The sequence below is a fragment of the Geotrypetes seraphini genome, chromosome 14 (genome assembly GCF_902459505.1).
Source record: "Geotrypetes seraphini chromosome 14, aGeoSer1.1, whole genome shotgun sequence".
Classification (NCBI taxonomy): domain Eukaryota; kingdom Metazoa; phylum Chordata; class Amphibia; order Gymnophiona; family Dermophiidae; genus Geotrypetes; species Geotrypetes seraphini.
Window position 1 is genome coordinate 60,211,778 of NC_047097.1, and position 19,544 is coordinate 60,231,321.

The 19,544-nt window shown below is 42.6% G+C and overlaps 1 protein-coding gene across 7 annotated transcripts in view; it reads left to right on the forward strand.

Annotated features, from left to right (window-relative positions):
* The window catches only part of KDM2A (lysine demethylase 2A), a 142,374-nt gene that overhangs the window by 18,003 nt on the left and 104,827 nt on the right, over positions 1-19,544 (forward strand). For 6 of the 7 annotated variants that reach the window (XM_033920117.1, XM_033920118.1, XM_033920114.1 and 3 more), the window contains exons 3-6: positions 2,642-2,780; positions 9,723-9,801; positions 15,829-15,875; positions 16,354-16,532. In XM_033920117.1, the coding sequence (XP_033776008.1) occupies positions 2,642-2,780; positions 9,723-9,801; positions 15,829-15,875; positions 16,354-16,532 (444 nt within the window). Of the gene's footprint in view, positions 1-2,641; positions 2,781-9,722; positions 9,802-15,828; positions 15,876-16,353; positions 16,533-19,544 lie in introns of those variants that run through there. The other variant, XM_033920120.1, reaches the window with a different exon arrangement.

Consider the following 19,544-nt stretch of genomic DNA (forward strand, 5'->3'; position numbering starts at 1 on the left):
GACCACTCCTGACAGGTCGCAGCTCTCCCCTCTCCTTCACAAAAGATTTCTTCATTTAATAAGATTTTGTTCTAACTTTTCCCTTAGTTAGAAAAAATTAATTAATAAAATAGAGGGCTTGAAATTTAAACTGAGTAGCTTTTACAAAGCTATCTCGAAGTTGTTCCAAAAACAGCAGCAAAAGTCCACAAGAACAGAGAAGACTTAAAAAGAAAAATACCTGTAGCGTTAAACGCCAATAAACAATTTTTTTTTCTCCGAGTGTCAGTTTCTTGAAGGTAGGCTCTAGGACCGGGAGGGCACTTTACAGCGGCTGACAGGAAGCCGCAATGGACAGCGGTTCCCGCGCAGGGCCACTTCAGGCTGCACTGTCAAAGACATCCATTCAGCTGCACTCTGCACCACTTACTTGCTCCCTCCCTCCAGGGCCCTGTTTCGGTACTGCAAGGGGAGGGAAGCCTACCAATGCCATCAATGTCATCTAAAAAAAAATAAGAAGAAGAAACGTCAAAATCAGCAGACCAACAGGAAAAGAAGCTTCCACTGCTTGAACGCTCATCTCTACTCCTTTACCTCCGGACACAGAGCTCTACTTTTCAAGCGACAGCAACTCTTCCTCTCTTAAATTCAGCGGCGCCACTGAAGGAGGATGTGTTAGGAAGTGGTTGCATGTATTAGTGCTTGGAAGAAGTTATTGACATGTCTCAGAAGAGCTGCCGCCCTTCCACGCCCAGTTTCGGTGATGGTGGCGGAGTGCTCGGCTAGAGCTAGATCTCCAGTTTTGGGACTGCTGCTCTCACCCTATGACACGGAGGAATCTAACAGACAGTCCTGCATTATTGAAGGAGTAGCAGGTGCTACCAGATGGAGATTCTGTTCCTTCCCCTCAAGGTCCTGTTTTCGCCTGCCAGGGGAGATGAATCTGTACTGGCCTTCCTATAAGAGGGCCTGGACAGGAGATTAGTAGTGGCATCCATTAAGGTGCAGATGGCAGGCCTGGCTTGCTTTAGAGGCTGAGAGAAGTGAGTCTCCCCGGCTGCTCACCCAGACATCATTAGCTTCTGCAGAAGATCCCTGAGGTTCAGGCTGCCGATCCAAGATCCATTCCCTTTCTGAAATCTGAACATCGTGTTAAAGGGTCTTTGTGGGCCGCAATCTAGTTGGGTTTTCAGGATTTCCCCAATTAATATGAATGAGATCTATTTGCATACAATGAAATTTGGGGAAATCCTGAAACCCTGACTGGATTGCAGCCCTCAAGGACCCACATTTGATACCCCTGCTTTAGAGGAACCTTCTCTCATGGATCTTACGATCAGAGCGGTGTTCCTAATTGCAATTATCTCTATCAAAACAGTCTCCAAATTGCAAGCTTTGTCATACAGGGAACCATTTCTGAGGATAATGGAAATGGGATTGACCTTGCATACTGTACCTTCCTTTTTGCCAAAGGTTGTTTTAGCTTTTCGCATCAACCAGAAGTCAGGTTACCAGCCTTTCAGCCTATGGGTTCTAAGAAGGACAAGGCTTTAAAGCTGGTGGATGTCCACAGATATCTCCAAGGCCACCATATCCCGGTAGATTCGGACAGCGATCTTCTCCACCTACGTTGTATGCGGCAAACTACAGCCGGTGTCGTTGAAAGCACATTCGACCAGAAGAGTAGCCACTGCTTGGGCGGAATCGAGGGAGATACTCCGGAGGAGATAATGTAGATCTGCGACATGGTCTTCCCTACACACTTTCACTAAATACTATAGGGTGGATATGGCAGTGCACAAGGATTCTGCTTTTGGATCCTCAGTACTGAGAGTAGGCTTATCTCTCCCACTTGGGACTTTGGAGACTGCTTAGATAAGTCCCTGAGGTTTAGCATACCATTTCTATTGCACTAGCAAAAGAGATTGTTTTTACCTTGATATCTTTCCAGTAAATACGAATGGTATGCTTAACCCGCCCCCCCCCCACCTGATAGTATCTGATGCTCCTGTTTTCTGCCTTATGCTTCATGGTCCTCTCCATAGCTAAGACTTCTCTGATAGTCGGACTATGGGTTCATAATGAGTTTGTAAATAGAATCTCAAGAGAGAATTGAACTCCAGTAATTTTCAAGATATTGCTTTTATTTGATGTGTTTACTATTCAATGGTAATGTTCATTCATTTATACATTACAGTTTCATTATTGACTTATAACATTATACGTGTTATGAACAGATCAGAATCTTGGTTTTGGGGAGTTCTCTGTGTCCCTCTTTCTCTTGTCTTTTACTTTAGAACTCTTGCATGCTTTGGAATGAACTGAAGGGGGCAGCAGATGAGCAGACTCCTGGGAGGAGGAGGTTTTAAAAGCTGTGATTGACATCTTTCTGCAGTATGCTCGTGAGAATGGACAGAGTGCCCTAAGATTAAGCATACCATTCCTATCTACTGGAAAAGATATTATCAAGGTAAGAATCTAATCTAATCTTTTTTTTTTTTTTTTTAAACTGATCTAGAGGACAAAAAGAGCTGGAGAGATTGCTGAGCCAAAATTCTTTTGCTCCCCCACCCCAACCAAAAAACCCCCAAAGTTCTCTTCATGGCATTAGGTACAGTACAAATAATTAATAATGTAATTTCTCCCTTTTTATCTTATGTAGCGTGGCATTATGCGGCGACGATATGAAGATGATGGTATTTCGGATGATGAGATTGAAGGCAAGAGAACTTTTGACTTAGAAGAGAAACTCTACAGTAGCAAATACAATGCAGACTTCATCACCCTCATGCAGGGCAAAGGTTAGCCTAGACACCATTACACAAAAGGCCTTTTCTGATATGTATGAAATATGATTCTGATTCTGTTACTCTTGCACTCTGATTCCGTTACTCTTGTGTTAATACTTTGAATATAAGCACTATGGGAGACTTGGCTATTCTTTTTTAGAGTTATTATGTCTGAAAGCTTTACAGAAGCAATATTGGTGTTTTCTGTGATGTGGTAAGAAGAGGGATACAAATAACAAGGTAACGTGCTGCTGGTTGCAAGATAGTGCTGCATTGGTCTGCTTGACACAAATTGTCTTGCCTTTTCAGCCACATAAGGGCACTCTAGAGCACTTAGTACACAAAAAAGAAAATCATATTTTTAAGGAAGGAGAAATTAGGTTCTTTCCTGCTAATTTTCTTTCTTTTAGTCTCTCTAGACCAGTACAGTTCTTGACTGATGGGTAATAGCTCACTGTGACCAGCAGGTGGAGACTGAGACCAAACCTTGGTTGTAGTATACACTTCCCCCTCCCCATTCGCGATTTCAGTAATTGCGATTTCACATATTCGTGATTTTTTGGGGAGGGGGAAAAAAGAAAAAATAAACATCCTTAAGTCTTCCCCCCGGCATCCCGGCCTTACCTAGTGGTCTAGCGGGCTTTTGGGGCAGGAGCGATCTTCCTACACTCCTACCCCGTGCAGATCGCCATTAGGAAATAGCTGTAGGGAGTTCCCGTCGTAGTCTCGAGAACCAAATCGCTAGAGTCAAGGTGCTCTTTCAGATATAAGATTCATTGAATCCAAACACTTTTAGGCTTCAACGAGTGAGTTATAAGTAAATCCGTGTATCGTCCAGACAAATTTTTAATATCACCGATTATGATGGCATAAAGTAAACCTTCCTCTCTGCTAATGAGGCACAAATAAGATTAAAGCGCTAGGGAGAAACCCTCATAAAGCAAAGTGTCTCGTTTGAATTTAAAGCCTCTCAAAATGTCCATTTTATATATGTAGTTGTGAAGTTTTGCAACTGTGACAAGGTGTTATATCCCATCACCAGCCAGCAGAGGGAAGTCTCCGCATTAGAAGAAGGAGCTCATTTGCATACAGATGCTGCAAAGACACATGGGAGCTTTCTACTCACCCTGAGTGGAAAAGAGCAAGAAAATGAGTCCAGGTCAAAAATCTGGGAAAAGCAAGAGCTCCTTCTGGAGCTTAGGCAATCCTCGAGGGAAAGAATGCTGAAATGACCGAAAGGTTCTCAAGCTTGATGACCAGCAGTGACCGGTGGAGAGTGTGAGGGACTGGGAGAGTCCTTGGGGAGTGAAGACTGAATGACTGACTGGGAGTGTCCTCAGTGAGAGTCTTCAGGGAGTGACCAGTGATAGGAGGGTCCATGGGGGGGGGAACCTGTGTACGGTGATATGTTGACTGAAGATGACTGGCAAGTGGAGGAAGTGGTCAGAGGAGCTTGAGATCCTAGACTGATGGTAACTGGCGGGACTGATGGCAACCAGCGGAGAGACCTGTAATGGTACCAGAAGCAGCAGAAGGCCCAGAGGGAAGTAACTAGAAGAACTAAAGACTCTTGACTGATGGTAACTTGCAAGTGATCGGTGGAGGGACCAGAGATGCTGGTGTTCATTATCTATAGTGCAAGATTTGGGGGAGAGAATTTAAAGTTATTCATTGTAAGATCCCTTGGTATTTGACACAAGTGATGACACTTTATCAGCCTCTCAGATCATTAAGGTCTGAGGGAATGATGCATTTGTCAATGGATGGGTTTGTAAATATGCATTATGAAAACATAAGAGCAGATGTGGGAGTAATGCTATGGAATAAATTGACAAGACTGTTAAGATTACTTTCAGAAATTTTAAAAAGGTATTGAAAACGACTATTTATGGAAGCTTTTAATTGATTGGGGAGTAATGCTGTAATGAATTTATAGAATGGTGTTTTTATGTGTATGCTATGTGTTTGTTATTTGAAAATTTGTTTGTATGTATTTTTTGTAAGCTGCTTAGGTTATAAATGTTATAAATAAATAATGGTACTGGAGCAGCCAGAAGACCTAGAAGGCCCATGAGGGTGAAAGAGGACCTGGTGGCAACCAGAGGGACAGGTGGAGACAGGAGCGATCTTTGATACCAGGGAAGTGAGTTTGGAGGAACCTGGTCTTGTTTTGAAGAATGTAGAGCAGTGAAAAATGTAGAAGAACCAGAAAAGAAGACCAGAGAAACCTGGTGGTGTCTCATGCAATTGTACTACAGATGCTACATTTTGCCCATAAACAAGCTGTGCTAAGGGTGACACATACTGGCGTTTCAACTATGAAGAGCAGAGAATACTGTATTTCCAGGACTATTCTACCAAGTTTGGCAGCAATGCGATGGGAGTTTTCGCCCCTGTGCACTTCCCTGGTAGAGAAAAAAAATTAAATTTCACTACTTTACCCAGCCCATTTGCGTATCCAGGTGGAGGGCAAGGATCATTTCTTTGAGGAGGTTCATCAGGCCAAGGACTTTATCAGCACCATACCGGACCCACCAGTTGGTTACCTGAAGGATCTTTTCTTTGATACTGTTTTTGTTTCCTCTCTGGGGGTACCCTGGAGGTTTGGGAGCTTAGGTCGGTCCAGTGCAACGTTTGGAGCACCGGAATACCTTGCTCTTCGCTGTGGACCTTTTCCTTTTTGTGTTTCGTTACTGTGTAAAGCTTTGTTGTTGGGGCATGTGCTTTGTTTCAAATTTTAGGAACTGTAGCAGTGGGATATGATTGTGTTACTGCACTTTTTGTTTCAAGTTTAATGGTTATTTGATATATCGCCTATCGTAATACTAAGCGATTACACAAAATATTTAAAATCAGGGGGTACACAACAAAATACATATTATCAGGTACAAAGACAGAACGGACTAACATGGCACAAAAGGACTAAGGGTGAACTACAATAAGGTATAGTAAAGGAGAGAAAACAAAAAAGAAGGATAGAACAAAGGGGAGGGGGGGTAGGAGTTTTATTCAAACTGTTGATTATCTGCACGGAATGAAGAGAGAGGAAAGTAGGAGATTAGGTCATTGTTCAAAGGAGTCTCTATATAAAAAAAGCTTTAAAAGCTCTTTTAAATTTATCTAGGCTTGCTTCTTCTCTAATGTAAGGGGGAGAGCATTCCAAGTGAGGGGAGCAGTTATGGCAAAACAGGAGTCCCGGCGAGTACCAAATGTATTAAGAATAGGCACGAAAAGTAAGTTTGGGAAGAAGATCTGAGGGCCAGAGAGACGCCGCGTGAGCAGACTGCTGGGCATGATGGACCACTGGTCTGACCCAGTAGCGGCAATTCTTATGTTCTTATATTCTAAGTGGGGTATGAGGGATAAGTAACTTATCAATGAAGGATGGTTCTCTGGATTGAAGTGTTTTAAATGTTAGTAATGCAACTTTGAAAGTGATTCTATGATAGGGAGCCAATGGGCATTTTTCAATTACGGAGAAGCATGGTCGTATTTCTTAGAATTAGTGATGATTTTAATAGCTGTATTTTGGATTAGTTGTTAATTATCTATGTATGCTTTGGGGGAAAGTAGGCACTGGAGTGACTAGCTCATAAAGCGCACACGGGAAACTTAGGGGATAGGGAAGCCTCAATGTCTTTGGGGACAGATAGGGGGGTGGTGTGGGTTGAGGGAGGGTTGGATTTGCAGTGGTAGGAGAGCAGGAGCAGTATGAATGGAGTGGAGTGTGTGGGTTTGTTTTTGTTCTTTTTTTAGTTCTTAATTCTAAGATGCTAGCTGGAGGGGTGAAGGCTGGACTGCCCTTTTGGCTTAGGTGGGGTATAGGGTTGCCTGTGGACCAGTGTTTTTCCAGGGGACAATGCTGAAAATTATGTCTTGGAATGTGGGGGGGTATCGGGTCTCCCATTAAACAAAGCAAAATTTTACAACTGTTGAATAGGCTTATGGTTCATCTGGCCTTTCTGCAGGAGACCCGGGAAGATGTGTAGATGGTGGTTGGGTGGTGATTATATTGAAAACACCTCTCCTAACAAAAAAGCAGGGGTAATTATTTTAGTGAGGAAAGGGTTACATTTACAAAAACATACTATATTGGCAGATGATAAGGGTTGTTACATCATTGCATACATCACACTTAATGGACAGGCGTTGGCACTAGTGAATGTTTATGCAACCAGTGAGTATGAAAGGTCATTTTTCGAAACCATCATACATCGGCTGCAGACTTTGCCATGTGACAATGTGGTGATGGGAGGGGACTTTTAACACAGAACCTGGTGGTGGTGAAGTGACAGGAGGTGACTGCTTAGCCCATTCACAGCTAATATAATCTAAGATCTTAATCAACCATCTTGAGGCCTACTCACACAATACATGTGCTCCAAGCATAGTGATCCTGATCTAGGAGAAAACTGAAATTCTGCTGAAAGCCATGTTTCCAGCACTGAACTTAGTTTTTGCTCAGGAAGATATTTGAGGAGGTCCACAAATCACAGATTACATCTATGGGACTGATTTTCAAGATTGTCTATTTTAGCCATGTGGTCACACAGCTGTGATTCCACAGATGTTAATTTTGGAGTATCACATTCATTGATTACTCTATATTGGACACTTACCGTTCTAGCTTTCCTGTACACCTGGTTGTTTTAGCTAGCAGACTTTCCAAGTGGTCAATTTGGGATGAAAGTTTTTCTAACCTAGGATTCAAAGCTCGAGTCACCACTGAGGTAAGCTGTTTCAAACAAGGCCGAATTGATTGCGTGGTGAACGTCAAATCTTCGACACTGTGACTTTTCTCTTTCTCTTTCTCTTTTTTTTTTTAGTTTTTATTGTCCCTAAACCTTTCAAAAAATCTGTCAATAAAAGAGTTTTGAAAAACTCAGTCATCAGATACTGATGCACCTAATAATCAAGAATAATAAAGCCAGTGGAGTGTGGAAGCCCTGAAGTCTGCCGAGCACCAGGGCTGGTTTTAGACATGCTGGGACCCAGGACAGAAATTGAGGCGGGGGGACCCTGATCCTTTCTCTCTGCACCCTCCCCCTGATATCCCTACCTCCCATTAATACCACACATAAAACAACTTTAAATGATTTATTCACACACAAAACACAGACTGACCTTTACCAAATACCGAAAAAGAGACCACAAATATAAATTGAACTGGGAACCCTAAGAAATTAAACTCAGCGAGTATTACAATACCGAAGAAATAAAATCAGATGTGTGTTCAGTACCGAAAGAAAATACATAAGGCCCAGGTCCACCAAAACTTAGCCGCCTCCCTTGTTCTGGATGGTGGAGATCCTAAAACACTGCCAGTTGAAGACTACCTCCTTCAGTCTGGCAGCCAGAAATCTCCCAAGCTCTGCAGCTAGCAGCAGTGTCTCTGAGCTGCCACCAGCTGCAGAGCTTGAAGAGTTCTGGCTGCCGGACTGGGGGAAAAGATTTTCAGCTGGCAGGGCTTTGGGAAACCCACCAACTTAGGTACAGGCAGTCCCTGAGTTATAGATACCCGACTTGTATGAGTCGTACTTAAGAATGTGGTTGCGGCTTCATTTGATTTCACTGAGCAATATTTCCAGTGGCATAGACTCCTACACTTTAGCAGATTCAGGAATGATGCATGGTTGTACATGCTGTACCTTAGAGGAAACACCGGTAGGGACAGTTGGCCCTTTTGTCATTTGGGAGCAGAGGTAAACAGCAAAAAATTTAAAATCTACAAGTTCTGAGTTACATACAAATCCGACTTAAGAACAGCTTTAAAAACGTAACTCATTCTTAACCCGGGGATTGCCTTTATTTATATTTTGCATTTGGAAAGGAGTCATGGTAGGAAGAAAATTTAGTGCCCACCCCTTTGGGTTCAAGGCCATTGCCCATCCTCACTCCCCCAAAGCTAACATATTCCACCAGTGGCATACCTAGCATATAAGACACCCAGGGATAATCTTTTTTAACATCCCCTCCTCTCTATAAAGAACATGATTTTTGGTAATAATCCACAAGTCGCACATGAGTGTACCTCCCCACCTGTGGTTTTTAGTGTCTCGCTCTTCTCATTTCCTCCCCTCAGAACCGGTATCTCTGTCTCCTTCCCTTTCATTTTCTTCCCTGGTCTTCCTTCTCGTTTTATTTTCTGCCTCGATTAAATTCTTCTTACGATCCAATCCTTCCACCCCTTTCCTTCACCTCCTCCAGTATTTCACTAACTCTTTCCTCTTCCCCCATCCCCATCCAGCACGTTGCCTTTTTTCTTTATCCACTCCTGCCATCCAGTAAATGCCCTCTATCTCCACTTCCATTCAGCACTCCCCTTCCCACTGACATCCAGTGTCTGCCCTCTTCTCTCTCTCCCTTTACTCCACTTCCACCATCTGCCTCATCTCAATTCCATCGAGTATCCTGCCCCCTCTCTCTCACTCCACCCCAATTCTATTGCGTAGCTTGCCCCTTCACCACTGCTGTTGCTTTCCCACACGCACCTGATGGAACATAATAAAGCTCAAGCATCACTTTAAGGTGTGCCATGAAATAGAATGATAACTGGGGAAGAGAAGAAAGAATGAGATAGGGGTGTGTGCCCTAGGGGAGGGAGAATGAGAGGTGGGGCTATTGCAAGCAAGAGAAGACTTTCAGAGCAGAATTAGGGATCTTGCTGGGAGTTAAAGGGAGAGAGAACTGCAGTTGGAGTGAGATGAAACTGGAAAAGCTTGAGCCTGAGGAGGGAAAAAGGCAGGAAGGAAGTTCAGGACTTATGATGGGGAAATTTTGTGCAAAGAAACATTAAAAACAATGTGGAATTTGTGGGCAGTTTTTCAGAATATTTGTGCAGAATTCCCCCAGAAGTAATCACTTAAGTTTTCAATTAAAAAAAAACCCAAAACATGTGTCACAAATGTTTAACCTCCCCTGACTTTTCTCTTTTTCACACCTGTTTTCTGTCAGATTTTAATATGGAATATATTCAGCGAAGTGGCCTCAGGGATCCTCTCATCTTTACTAGCGCCGATGGACTTGGAATAAAGTAAGCGTCTAAAGTTTTATTATGATTTATTTTTTAGCCTTCATATGCTTTTTTATCCTTCATATGCTGAGGAAAGTGAGATCCTGCTTTCATCAATATCACTTTGCCGTCCTTGTTCAATCCACCATCCTCTCCAGATTGGATTATTGCAACTCCATCTACTTAAGCCTAACTAAGAAAAACCTCCATAGACTTCAGCAGATTCAGAATGCCGCGGCTAAGCTTATTTTCGCAAAAAGCAAATTGGATCATGTCTCACCACTCCACCACCACCACTGTCCAAGCTTCACTGGCTTCCAGTACCCTTCAGGGTCCTCTTTAAATGTGCCTGCTTAGCCTTCAAGATCCTACATGGCATCCTTCCTCCCGTTATTCCACTCTTTCGGAATTCCTCAAACCCTAATGCCACCAGATCCTCCCAAAAATTAAAACTATCATTCCCTTCTACAAAAGGTATAACCCGTGCAGGAAAACTAGGAACATCCCTCCCCTTTAGAACCACAGAACTCTGGAACAACCTTACATCCCCTCTTAGAAATTCAAGCTCCCTCCAACTTTTTCGCAAACACCTGAAAACTTGGCTCTTTTCAAAAATGTAACACCTCCCCCCTCTCTGGTACCCTGGCCCCTCTATACCCTCTTAGTTCCTATCCTATAACCCTTCATTGGAGTTCCTTTCTATCCTAACTCTGTAAACCGTGACGAGCTCTACGCTTGCGGAGATGGCGCGGTATACAAACCTAAGGTTTAGTTTAGTTTAGAGGCTACAGTTAGAGCTTATCACTAAACAGAACCTGATAAAGGCTACTGGCGAGGAGGCAACATCTTGCTAGCCCACAGTAGAGGGCATGCAGAATTAATTCAGGCAGCAGTTAGTCCTTCACTTTACAGTAAATTGATTTATTTAGTGCCTTTTAATGATACAAGATTACAGCTTTATTTACAGTTGGAGCACTTAATTAGAACTGCAGCTCCCACCAGAGTTGATTTTGCATTGTATGTGACAGATTTTATTTATTTAAAAATTTTTTTAGGTGGGTGGTAATTTTTGATATTCAGGTTATTGGGTACAAGAAAATGACTTGTTGCAGCCAAAGATGGTCACATGACAATGCAGACATATACCATTTTTGAGGCTGGTCCCCTAGTCACTGCAGCCTAACATTACCTAATCATGTGTTTCTTCATACTGTTTTCTTACTGTTGCTTTGACCAGTCACAACCTTGATTCTAATCTAAATATTTAGTCATGCTCAGAAAATCCTTTGGCCTGCATAAAAAAACTGCTTCATTGGGATGAACAGAGCCAAATTTAAAATAGAGATGTCTCTAGACAGTTGGGGATCAGGTGAGGAGGTCCCTCTCTCTGAAACCTACTATTTAAATTCTGCAGCACTGTTACCACAGTAGCAGCAGAAACTTCATCTATAAACATGGGGCTTGTCAGTCCTCGTGTTTATACAGGGTTTCCTATTATTATGGAAATCTGTGCAAGGGGTAGAGCCACTGTATGCTGGTTTTCTGCTACAGATATGGTGCTCTGAGCATAAAAAAATGATGTGACAGTGGACCCAGATCAAAGCATGGTAGTGGTGTCAATACTTTGCCTATGAACATTTGGAGCTGAGGCAGTTGCTTGTGTTAATCTATGCCTACATCCATTCCTGATCGAGTTACAGTATCCTCACAGAATTGGCTTGTGCATATCATAAAGGTGCTGACATGCATCAGGTATTTTAGATAAAATCTCCAATAAGAGCTGGACCCGTGCTCTTTAACATATTTATAAACGACCTGGAAATTGGAACGACGAACGAGGTGATTAAATTTGCAGACGATACAAAGTTATTCAGAGTAGTAAGGACACAGGAGGATTGCAAAGAACTACAACTTGATATAAAAACGCTTGAAAAATGGGCTGCGACATGGCAAATGAAGTTTAACGTGGATAAGTGTAAGGTGATGCATGTCGGTAACAAAAATCTTATACATGAATACAAGATGTCTGGGGCAGTACTCGGAGAGACCCCCTCAGGAAAGAGACCTGGGAATACTGGTTGACAAGTCGATGAAGCCATCCACGCAATGTGCAGCGGTGGTGGCGAAAAAGGCAAACAGAATGCTAGGAATGATTAAGAAGGGGATCACGAATAGATGATAGAGAGGTCATCATGCCGCTATACCGGGCCATGGTGCGACCTCACCTGGAATACTATGTCCAGCACTGGTCGCTGTACTTAAAGAAGGACATGGTACTACTCGAAAGGGTCCAGAGAACAGTGACTAAAATGGTTAAGGGGCTGGAGGAGTTGTCATACAGTGAAAGATTAGAGAAACTGGGCTTCCCTTGAAAAGAGGAGACTGAGAGGGGACATGATTGAAACATTCAAGATAATGAAGGGAATAGACTTAGTAGATAAGGACAGGTTGTTCACCCTTTCCAAGGTACGGAGAACGAGAGGGTACTCTTTAAAGTTAAAAGGGGATAGATTCCGTACGAACGTAAGGAATTCTTCACCCAGAGGGTTGTGGAAAACTGGAATGCTCTTCCGGAGGCTGTTATAAGGGAAAACACCCTCCAGGGTTTCAAGAAAAAGTTAGACAAGTACCTTCTAAACCAGAACATATGCAGGTAGGGCTGGACTCAGTTAGGGCACTGGTTTTTGACCTAAGGGCTGCCGCGGGAGCGGACTGCTGGGCACGATGGACCACAGGTCTGACCTAGCAGCGGCAATTCTTATGTTCTCTTATTTTTCTTAGCGTCTTTACCAGTCTAGTCCAGAATCTGTGGGTTATGCTAGTTAGCCTGCAGATGAAGATAGACTGAAGACTTTTGTGAGCTCTGTGCTATAAGGACACCATACAGCTTTAGGTCGTAAGTGTTTCTCTGTCTCCAACAGATAGTGGTAGGTTTACTATGCAGCTTCTGAACTGTTGAAAGGACAGCTCTTAGGCTGTTGGATAACAGGGACCCAGTTGAGTAAGGGGTGCCTTTTTATTAGATTTAAGCTCTTAAATTGAAATTGGAAATAGCTCAGAGTTCCTTCCCCTCCTTCCTATTCCCCTTTCTCCAGTTTTTTCATTACAAGGGTTTCCTTCTCTTTGTCCTTAAAAACACAGAAAGAACAGGCTCTTCTTTCTTGCCCAGCATTTTTAAAGCAGGAGGATTTTTGGTAAATTGTAGTTTGGGACTTTTCTCTGCAGGTAAGCTAGAGATTCCAGTGACTGATAGGGGAGGTGCTCTACTTGATCAGCTGAGTTCTGGAATCAGGTTGAAGTGGGGGGCATGCAGGACTGTTTTCATTTAGGCAGCATCGTGGCCTAAATTTTTTCATGGCCGGTGTGCCTGAGGAGATATGTGGCTATAACTTTTATGGAGTCCCTTGTGGAGCATGCCAAACACAGTTTTATCCCAAGACAACCGGCAGAATATTCTCACATGAGGGTGACGTCATCCATGGAACTCCAGTATGGACACTTTGAAAGTGCATCGCCACTTTAAGACTTTCAGAAAGTTTGTGATAGCCCACACCGCGCATGCGCGAGTTCCTTCCTGCCTGACATAGGTATGAAGCTCCTCAGATCTTAGTTTCACGTGGAGCTAAGAAGTTGTGTGTTTGAACGTTGTTCAATTTTTTTTGCCTTGCCTTCCCGCTCACATGTATATTTTATGAGTATTCTTTATACTCGTATTTCATGCATGTTTTATTTGTGTATATTTAAAAAAAAAAAAAAATCTTTTAACAGTTGAGGTTATTTTTTCCCTCACTGTTCTTCCTTCACGGGCTTCACCCGTCGAGCCTCTCCTTTTTCCTCAGCTATTGAATTTAATTTGGCTGAGGTTTTTCCATTGATGTCCCAGCTGTTAACTGGTTTTAAAAAGTGTTGCACGTGCCAATGGCAAATTTCCATCACTGACCCACATAGTTGGTGTTTAATAAAATTATTATTATTTTTCTATACCGCCAACACCCAGAAGAGTTCCAGGCGGTTTACAGATAATAAGAACTGGACAATCAGTGATAAAAATACAGTGAGCATAAGACAAATATAATTGCATAGTTCTTAAACAGAGAAAAATTTCTTAAACAAGTAAGTCTTTACTAGTTTCCTGAAAGAACAGTGTGATTTTTAGTTCGATGAATCAAATTACCTAACCAAGATTGTGCTTTACCCACTTGAAAGGCCAAGGTCCTATCAAAAAATCTCTTGTAGCGGCAATTTTTTAGATTCGTAAATATAAATAAACTAGTACAATGAGTAAACTTAACCAGTCTATACAATTTATAGTGCCTTGGCCCTGAACACTGTATCTAATCCTATGTGGGGTATTCTACCCTGCAAAAACGTACAATCAAAAGTTGAAAGCTTCAAGAAAAGTTGTTCGGCACTGGTATGGATATTGAGATGACATTGCAACCTTCAACATCGAAAGCATCGATGTCAGCGTCGGGGGACATTGTGCCATTGGGTAAGCCAGCTTAAAAGCCGCCAGCATCCCAACAGGTCTTGCAGGTCACTATTGCATCGAGTCTTGAAGCGGTCCAGAGGAAAGCAACAAAAATGATATGGGGTTTGTGCTAAAAGAAGTATGAGAAGAGACTAGAAGACTTCAATAATTATACTCTGGAGGAGAGTAGGCACATGAGTGATTCAATACAGACATTTAAATATTTGAAAGGTATTAATGTAGGACAAATCATTTCCAGAGAAGGAAAATTGGTAAAACTATAGGAAATAAATTGAGATTGAGGGGTGGTAGATTTAATAGTAATATTAGGAAATTCGTTTCACGGAGAGGATGGTGGATGCCTGGAATATCCTTCCAATGGATGTGGTGGAGAAGAATGCTGTGATGGAATTCAAAAAGTGTGGGATGAACACAGAGGATCGCTAATTAGAATACAAATGGCAAACTTTCACGGTCTTAATCCCACAAAGGAGATGGCTTGGGTAGACTGGAGGGAGCTTCAACAGCAACTCCAGTAGTTGGAAGCTAAGGTCAGTACTGGGTAGACTTTATCTGCTGTCATTTACTATGTCTGCAATTTTTTGTATTTCAGTTCTGTTATAATTCTAAGGTGAATATAGTCAGCTTTCTTTGATTTGCAACTGTTTGCTACTCTAGCACTTTTTCCAGCTTTATTAATTTGTTCTTCTGATTATCACCTACAAAGCTTGGCACGAGTGATTCCCCATTATTCTATGCCATAAAACACAAAGGATTCCTTTTATGAAGTCACGTTAGCGGTTTAACGCGCGCTAATTTGCCGGCCGCGCTATCCGCTACCGCCTCCTCTTGAGCAGGCGGTAGGTTTTTGGCTAGCGCAGGGGTTAGCACGCGCTAAAAAGTTGTGTGCGATAAAGCTGCTAATGTGGCTTCGTAAAAGGAGCCCAAAGTAAGAAATCCTTTAGTTTTTCAATATGACCTTTATCCTCCTTAAGTGTCCCTTTTTCCCCCTGTAGTTTGGTGGCCCAGTTGACTACCTCTGTTCTTTTACTCATAGTGTACTTTTGCCTTTTTAGCAAGTGTATCCTCGCAGTCTTTGTTGGCCTGCCTTATTGCTGTTCTATATCTAATAATCCAAAGAAGACAGGAGATGAACTCACATATAGGAAGGAATCTAGAAACACACATTCAAGACTCTTCTGACTTTCAATTTGCTGCAAAATAAAGATCATAAACCATTTCCATTTCTACCCCAACCCATCTAGCATTCTTTTCAATGAACATATTTAAGAAAATTTGTTTGGCATGAGATGTACATGTATTATGTGAAGTGTGAAAAGAATTAAAAGGTACAGAAGAGAAATGATCACCTTAGTTGTAAAACCAACAGACAAAGGAAGATATATCAGTACAAGGATCACAAAATGTGTGTGTGGGTTTTGGAGGGTTTGTTTGTTTTTTAATCTCCTTATCCATATTTAGGCAGTGTGCCATTATTTCAGCAGTTCTGTGTGTCCTGAACATACAAATTAATTCCTAATTAACTTTCTCTCTTCTCCCTGCTCATTTGTTGAAAGGATGCCAGATCCTAACTTCAGTGTGAATGATGTCAAGATGTTTGTGGGTAAGTATTATATTTGCTGCATATTTTTGCATCTTGAGGTGGATTCTGCTTTCATATTCATATAGATCTCAGAATGATGATGTTGGTAACCCACTCTTTTTAATTTGATCCCCTGGCAATGTCACTTAGGAGAGAATTCATCAAGGGGCACTAACAGATTAGTGCGCACTAATTGCTAAGATGCTTTTATATTCCTGTGTACCACCTAGTACTCACTTCTGAGTGTCTGTATATGAACATCTTTTGAAGTGAGGTGGCATTGAAGGTGTTTAGAAATATACACGTTCAAGATAATAATTGAACTATACACTCTCACAAAAGACTCATTAATTATAGTTCTATTTTGAAAATTGATTATTCCTATGGACATCTAAATAGGTTGGTGCCCTTTGATGAATACGCCATATTGTGTTTGCTCTTTCTCTTTCTCACTCTTCCATTTTTCCCTCCCATCTTCTACCATATTTTCCTATGACAGGGAGCCGACGAATTGTAGATGTGATGGATGTGAGTACACAGAAGGGCATTGAGATGTCTATGTCTCAGTGGGCTAAATATTATGAAACCCCAGAGGAGGAACGGGACAAGCTGTACAATGTTATCAGCCTGGAATTTAGCCACACAAAGCTGGAGAATCTGGTACAAAGGCCGGCAACGGTAAGAACTCTTCTGTCCTTTGTGCTTTTTCCGTACCCCTTTATTTCTTGAAATCCCCATTTAATATAAAATGGAATGAGGGCTAGGTTCTCATATTGAAACATTCCTTCTGGTTGTTCTCCTATTCTTGCTTAGTGTAAGGAGCATTTCCTGCCTTTTCAGAAATGCAAACAAAACTGAAATAGCATTCATTTTTTTGCTGATTAAATGTTTTATTAAAGGTTGGTTTTTTTGTGTTCTTTTTTCCAAATTTTTATTTATAGTAATGTCATTCTACAAAAAATAGGAATACATAGAATTAATGTACTTCAAGTATAATATCAGATTCCCCCCCAAAAAAAAAGAGAAGAGGGGGAGGGAACTAAAGGGAGAGGAGTAAGGAAGGGCATTCCTCTATTCTCCAGCCATTGTAATTGACCAGCAAAACTGTTTGTTTATTAGAAATTTGATGTACCGCTCCCTCATTTTCATGACCTAAGTGGTTTACAATGTAACAAACAGAAAGGAACTCCATAAAACATATTCAGATAGGAAAGGTAGAGATAAAGAAAGATACTATGCTAATTTACCCTCTTATGCAGCAGGACTGGTAGTCTTGACCAGCAGGTTAAGCCCTCGGCTGTGAGGGTTGTAGAGAGCCCACTGCTTTTTCTGTAATTCCTTTATAGTTTTATTATCTTTCTTAGCTTGAACTGCAGTCATTTCCATCTGTTCCACTCTGGATTCTAAAACGGTCATTCTTTGATTCACAGCCTCCAACTGCCTATTTATGTTTAACACCTCTTCTTTCACTTCTTGAATGCTTTCCGCATTCTTTTGAATTTGTTTTGAAATTTTTTTAAGTTCAGCCATTATATCTTTCTTCCCTATTTCCTCTTCATCCGGAAGTGGGGCTTTAGATGCTGCAGCCAGATCTTGCTTGAGGCGTTTTGCTGTACCAGAAGTCGCAAAAGCCGCCTCAATTTTCCCCTGGCATGTACTAGCCATCTTCAATCAACACCCGAACCACAAAAAATTGAATTTTCTTCAGCAAAAAGGTATTTTATAATCACAAACCGCTGCCTGAGGAACGGAGTAACACGATCACATGTCCATATTTCGCGCGCTCAAAGCCACGCCCATGCAACCGGTTTTAAAAAGTGTTCCAAGTGCCAGCGCGCAATTTCCCTTACGGACCCTCAACGACGCTGTTTTCGGTGTCTTGGGCCTCAACATCTCCCGAAATCGTGCCAGCCTTGCTCGACACTTTAGTTTCGTGCTTTTAAGCGTCGTTGTATCTTGTGGGAGCAGCTCTTCAGCATGGAGTCTTCGATGGAACTCTCGTCTTCGAAGGATGCCTCGCCCTCGACTTCACCCGAAGCTCTTCCGGCTTCCACAGCTTCCACTCCGAGCCTCATCAAACCTGCCTCGTTTGTACTGGCTCTGTCTTCGACACCTGCTGTGATGCCTTCCTCTGTCTCTTCAGGTCAGATAGGGCAGCAGCCCATTCCCACGGTGGTGCTTAAAGTGCCTAAGGCTTCTAAGTCCAAGCACTCTCACACTGCCTCGAGGGAACACGAGGCCCGTGCAGGTGGTCCCATTGGAGACGCGGATCCATCCTTGCTGGCTTCATTCCAGACTTTGTTAGAGAAGCAGTTCATTCAGCTCTTTACTACCATGGGGCCGAAGCTTTTCTCACAAATCCAGCCTTGGCATACTGAGATCGAGCCACCTCCTATGTCTCAGTCTCATGCACACTCTTTGCAGGGAGCAGAGTCTCTGCGAGTGTCTGGTCTGGCAATTGGGCACGGACAGCAAGGAGCAGATTCTTTGCCAGTGTCTCAACAGGAACCCTCACACTCGAAACAAGGAGCAGAGTCTTTGCGAGTGCATCGAGGTTCCTCTTCTCAGACTCCACTGCTTCGTTCCACAGCCTCCAGCCCTATTCATTCTCTAGGGGCTTCAACTGAGGCGCGTTCTCCTTGATCCTTGAGGCCTGCTTTGAGGCACAGTTCGCATCACAGATCGAGGCACTCATCGAAGCATTCATCCAGGCATGCATCGCCTCACCGCAAGCAGCCTTTTCTTCAGCTGTCGCCACTTCCTGCATCGAGTCTTCCGCTTCCGAACCTCGAGGACCCGGTGGTTTCCATTTCTTCGTCCAGGTCTCCATCTTCGCTGGGCCAAGCTACCTCGACGTCCTCGAGTCCTTCTCGATGCACGGCTTTAGCGGATCAACTTTCCTTTTCATCTTTCCTTAGTCAGATGGCAGTTGACTTGGATATACAATTAGATACTGGCTCGAAGTTCTCCAAGGAATATCTCGAGACCATGCATCTTCCTCAACCTCCAGCTGAATCTCTCAGGCTTCCGCTCCATAAGCTTTTGGATCAAACCTTTGTCTGCTGTCTGAAAACTCCTTATACCATTCCAGCTGTTCCAGGCAAACTGGACTATAGGTATAAGACTATACATCATAAGGGCTTTGACAATACTCAATTGTCTCGCCAATACCTTCTCGTTGAATCTTCTTTGAAAAGATCTCATCCTTCCCAGGTGTATGCCACTGTCTCTCCAGGACGGGAAGGTAAAACGATGGACAGATTTGGTCGTCGCATCTACCAGAATTCGATGATGACCTCAAGAGTCCTCAACTATAATTTTCATTTCATCACCTATTTTGAGTTCTTTCTTTCCATTCTTCCAAAGTTTATGCCTTATCTGGACTCTCGTATGCACTTGAGTTCTAAGAAGTCATTGCTTCATTATCTCAACTCCGTCTGCATCTTCTCCAGTCATCCTATGATGCTTTCGAGTTAACTGCTCGAGCAACTGCTTGCTCTGTAGCCATGCGACGTCTTGCTTGGCTTTGCACTATCGACATGGATCCTAACCTGCAGGACCGGCTGGCTAATGTTCCTTGTGCAGGCAATGACCTTTTTGAGTCCATCGAGGCAGCCACCAAGAAACTATCTGATCATGAGAAGTCTTTTGCATCCATTCTCAGACCGAAACCGAAGCCAGCTCCTCCTG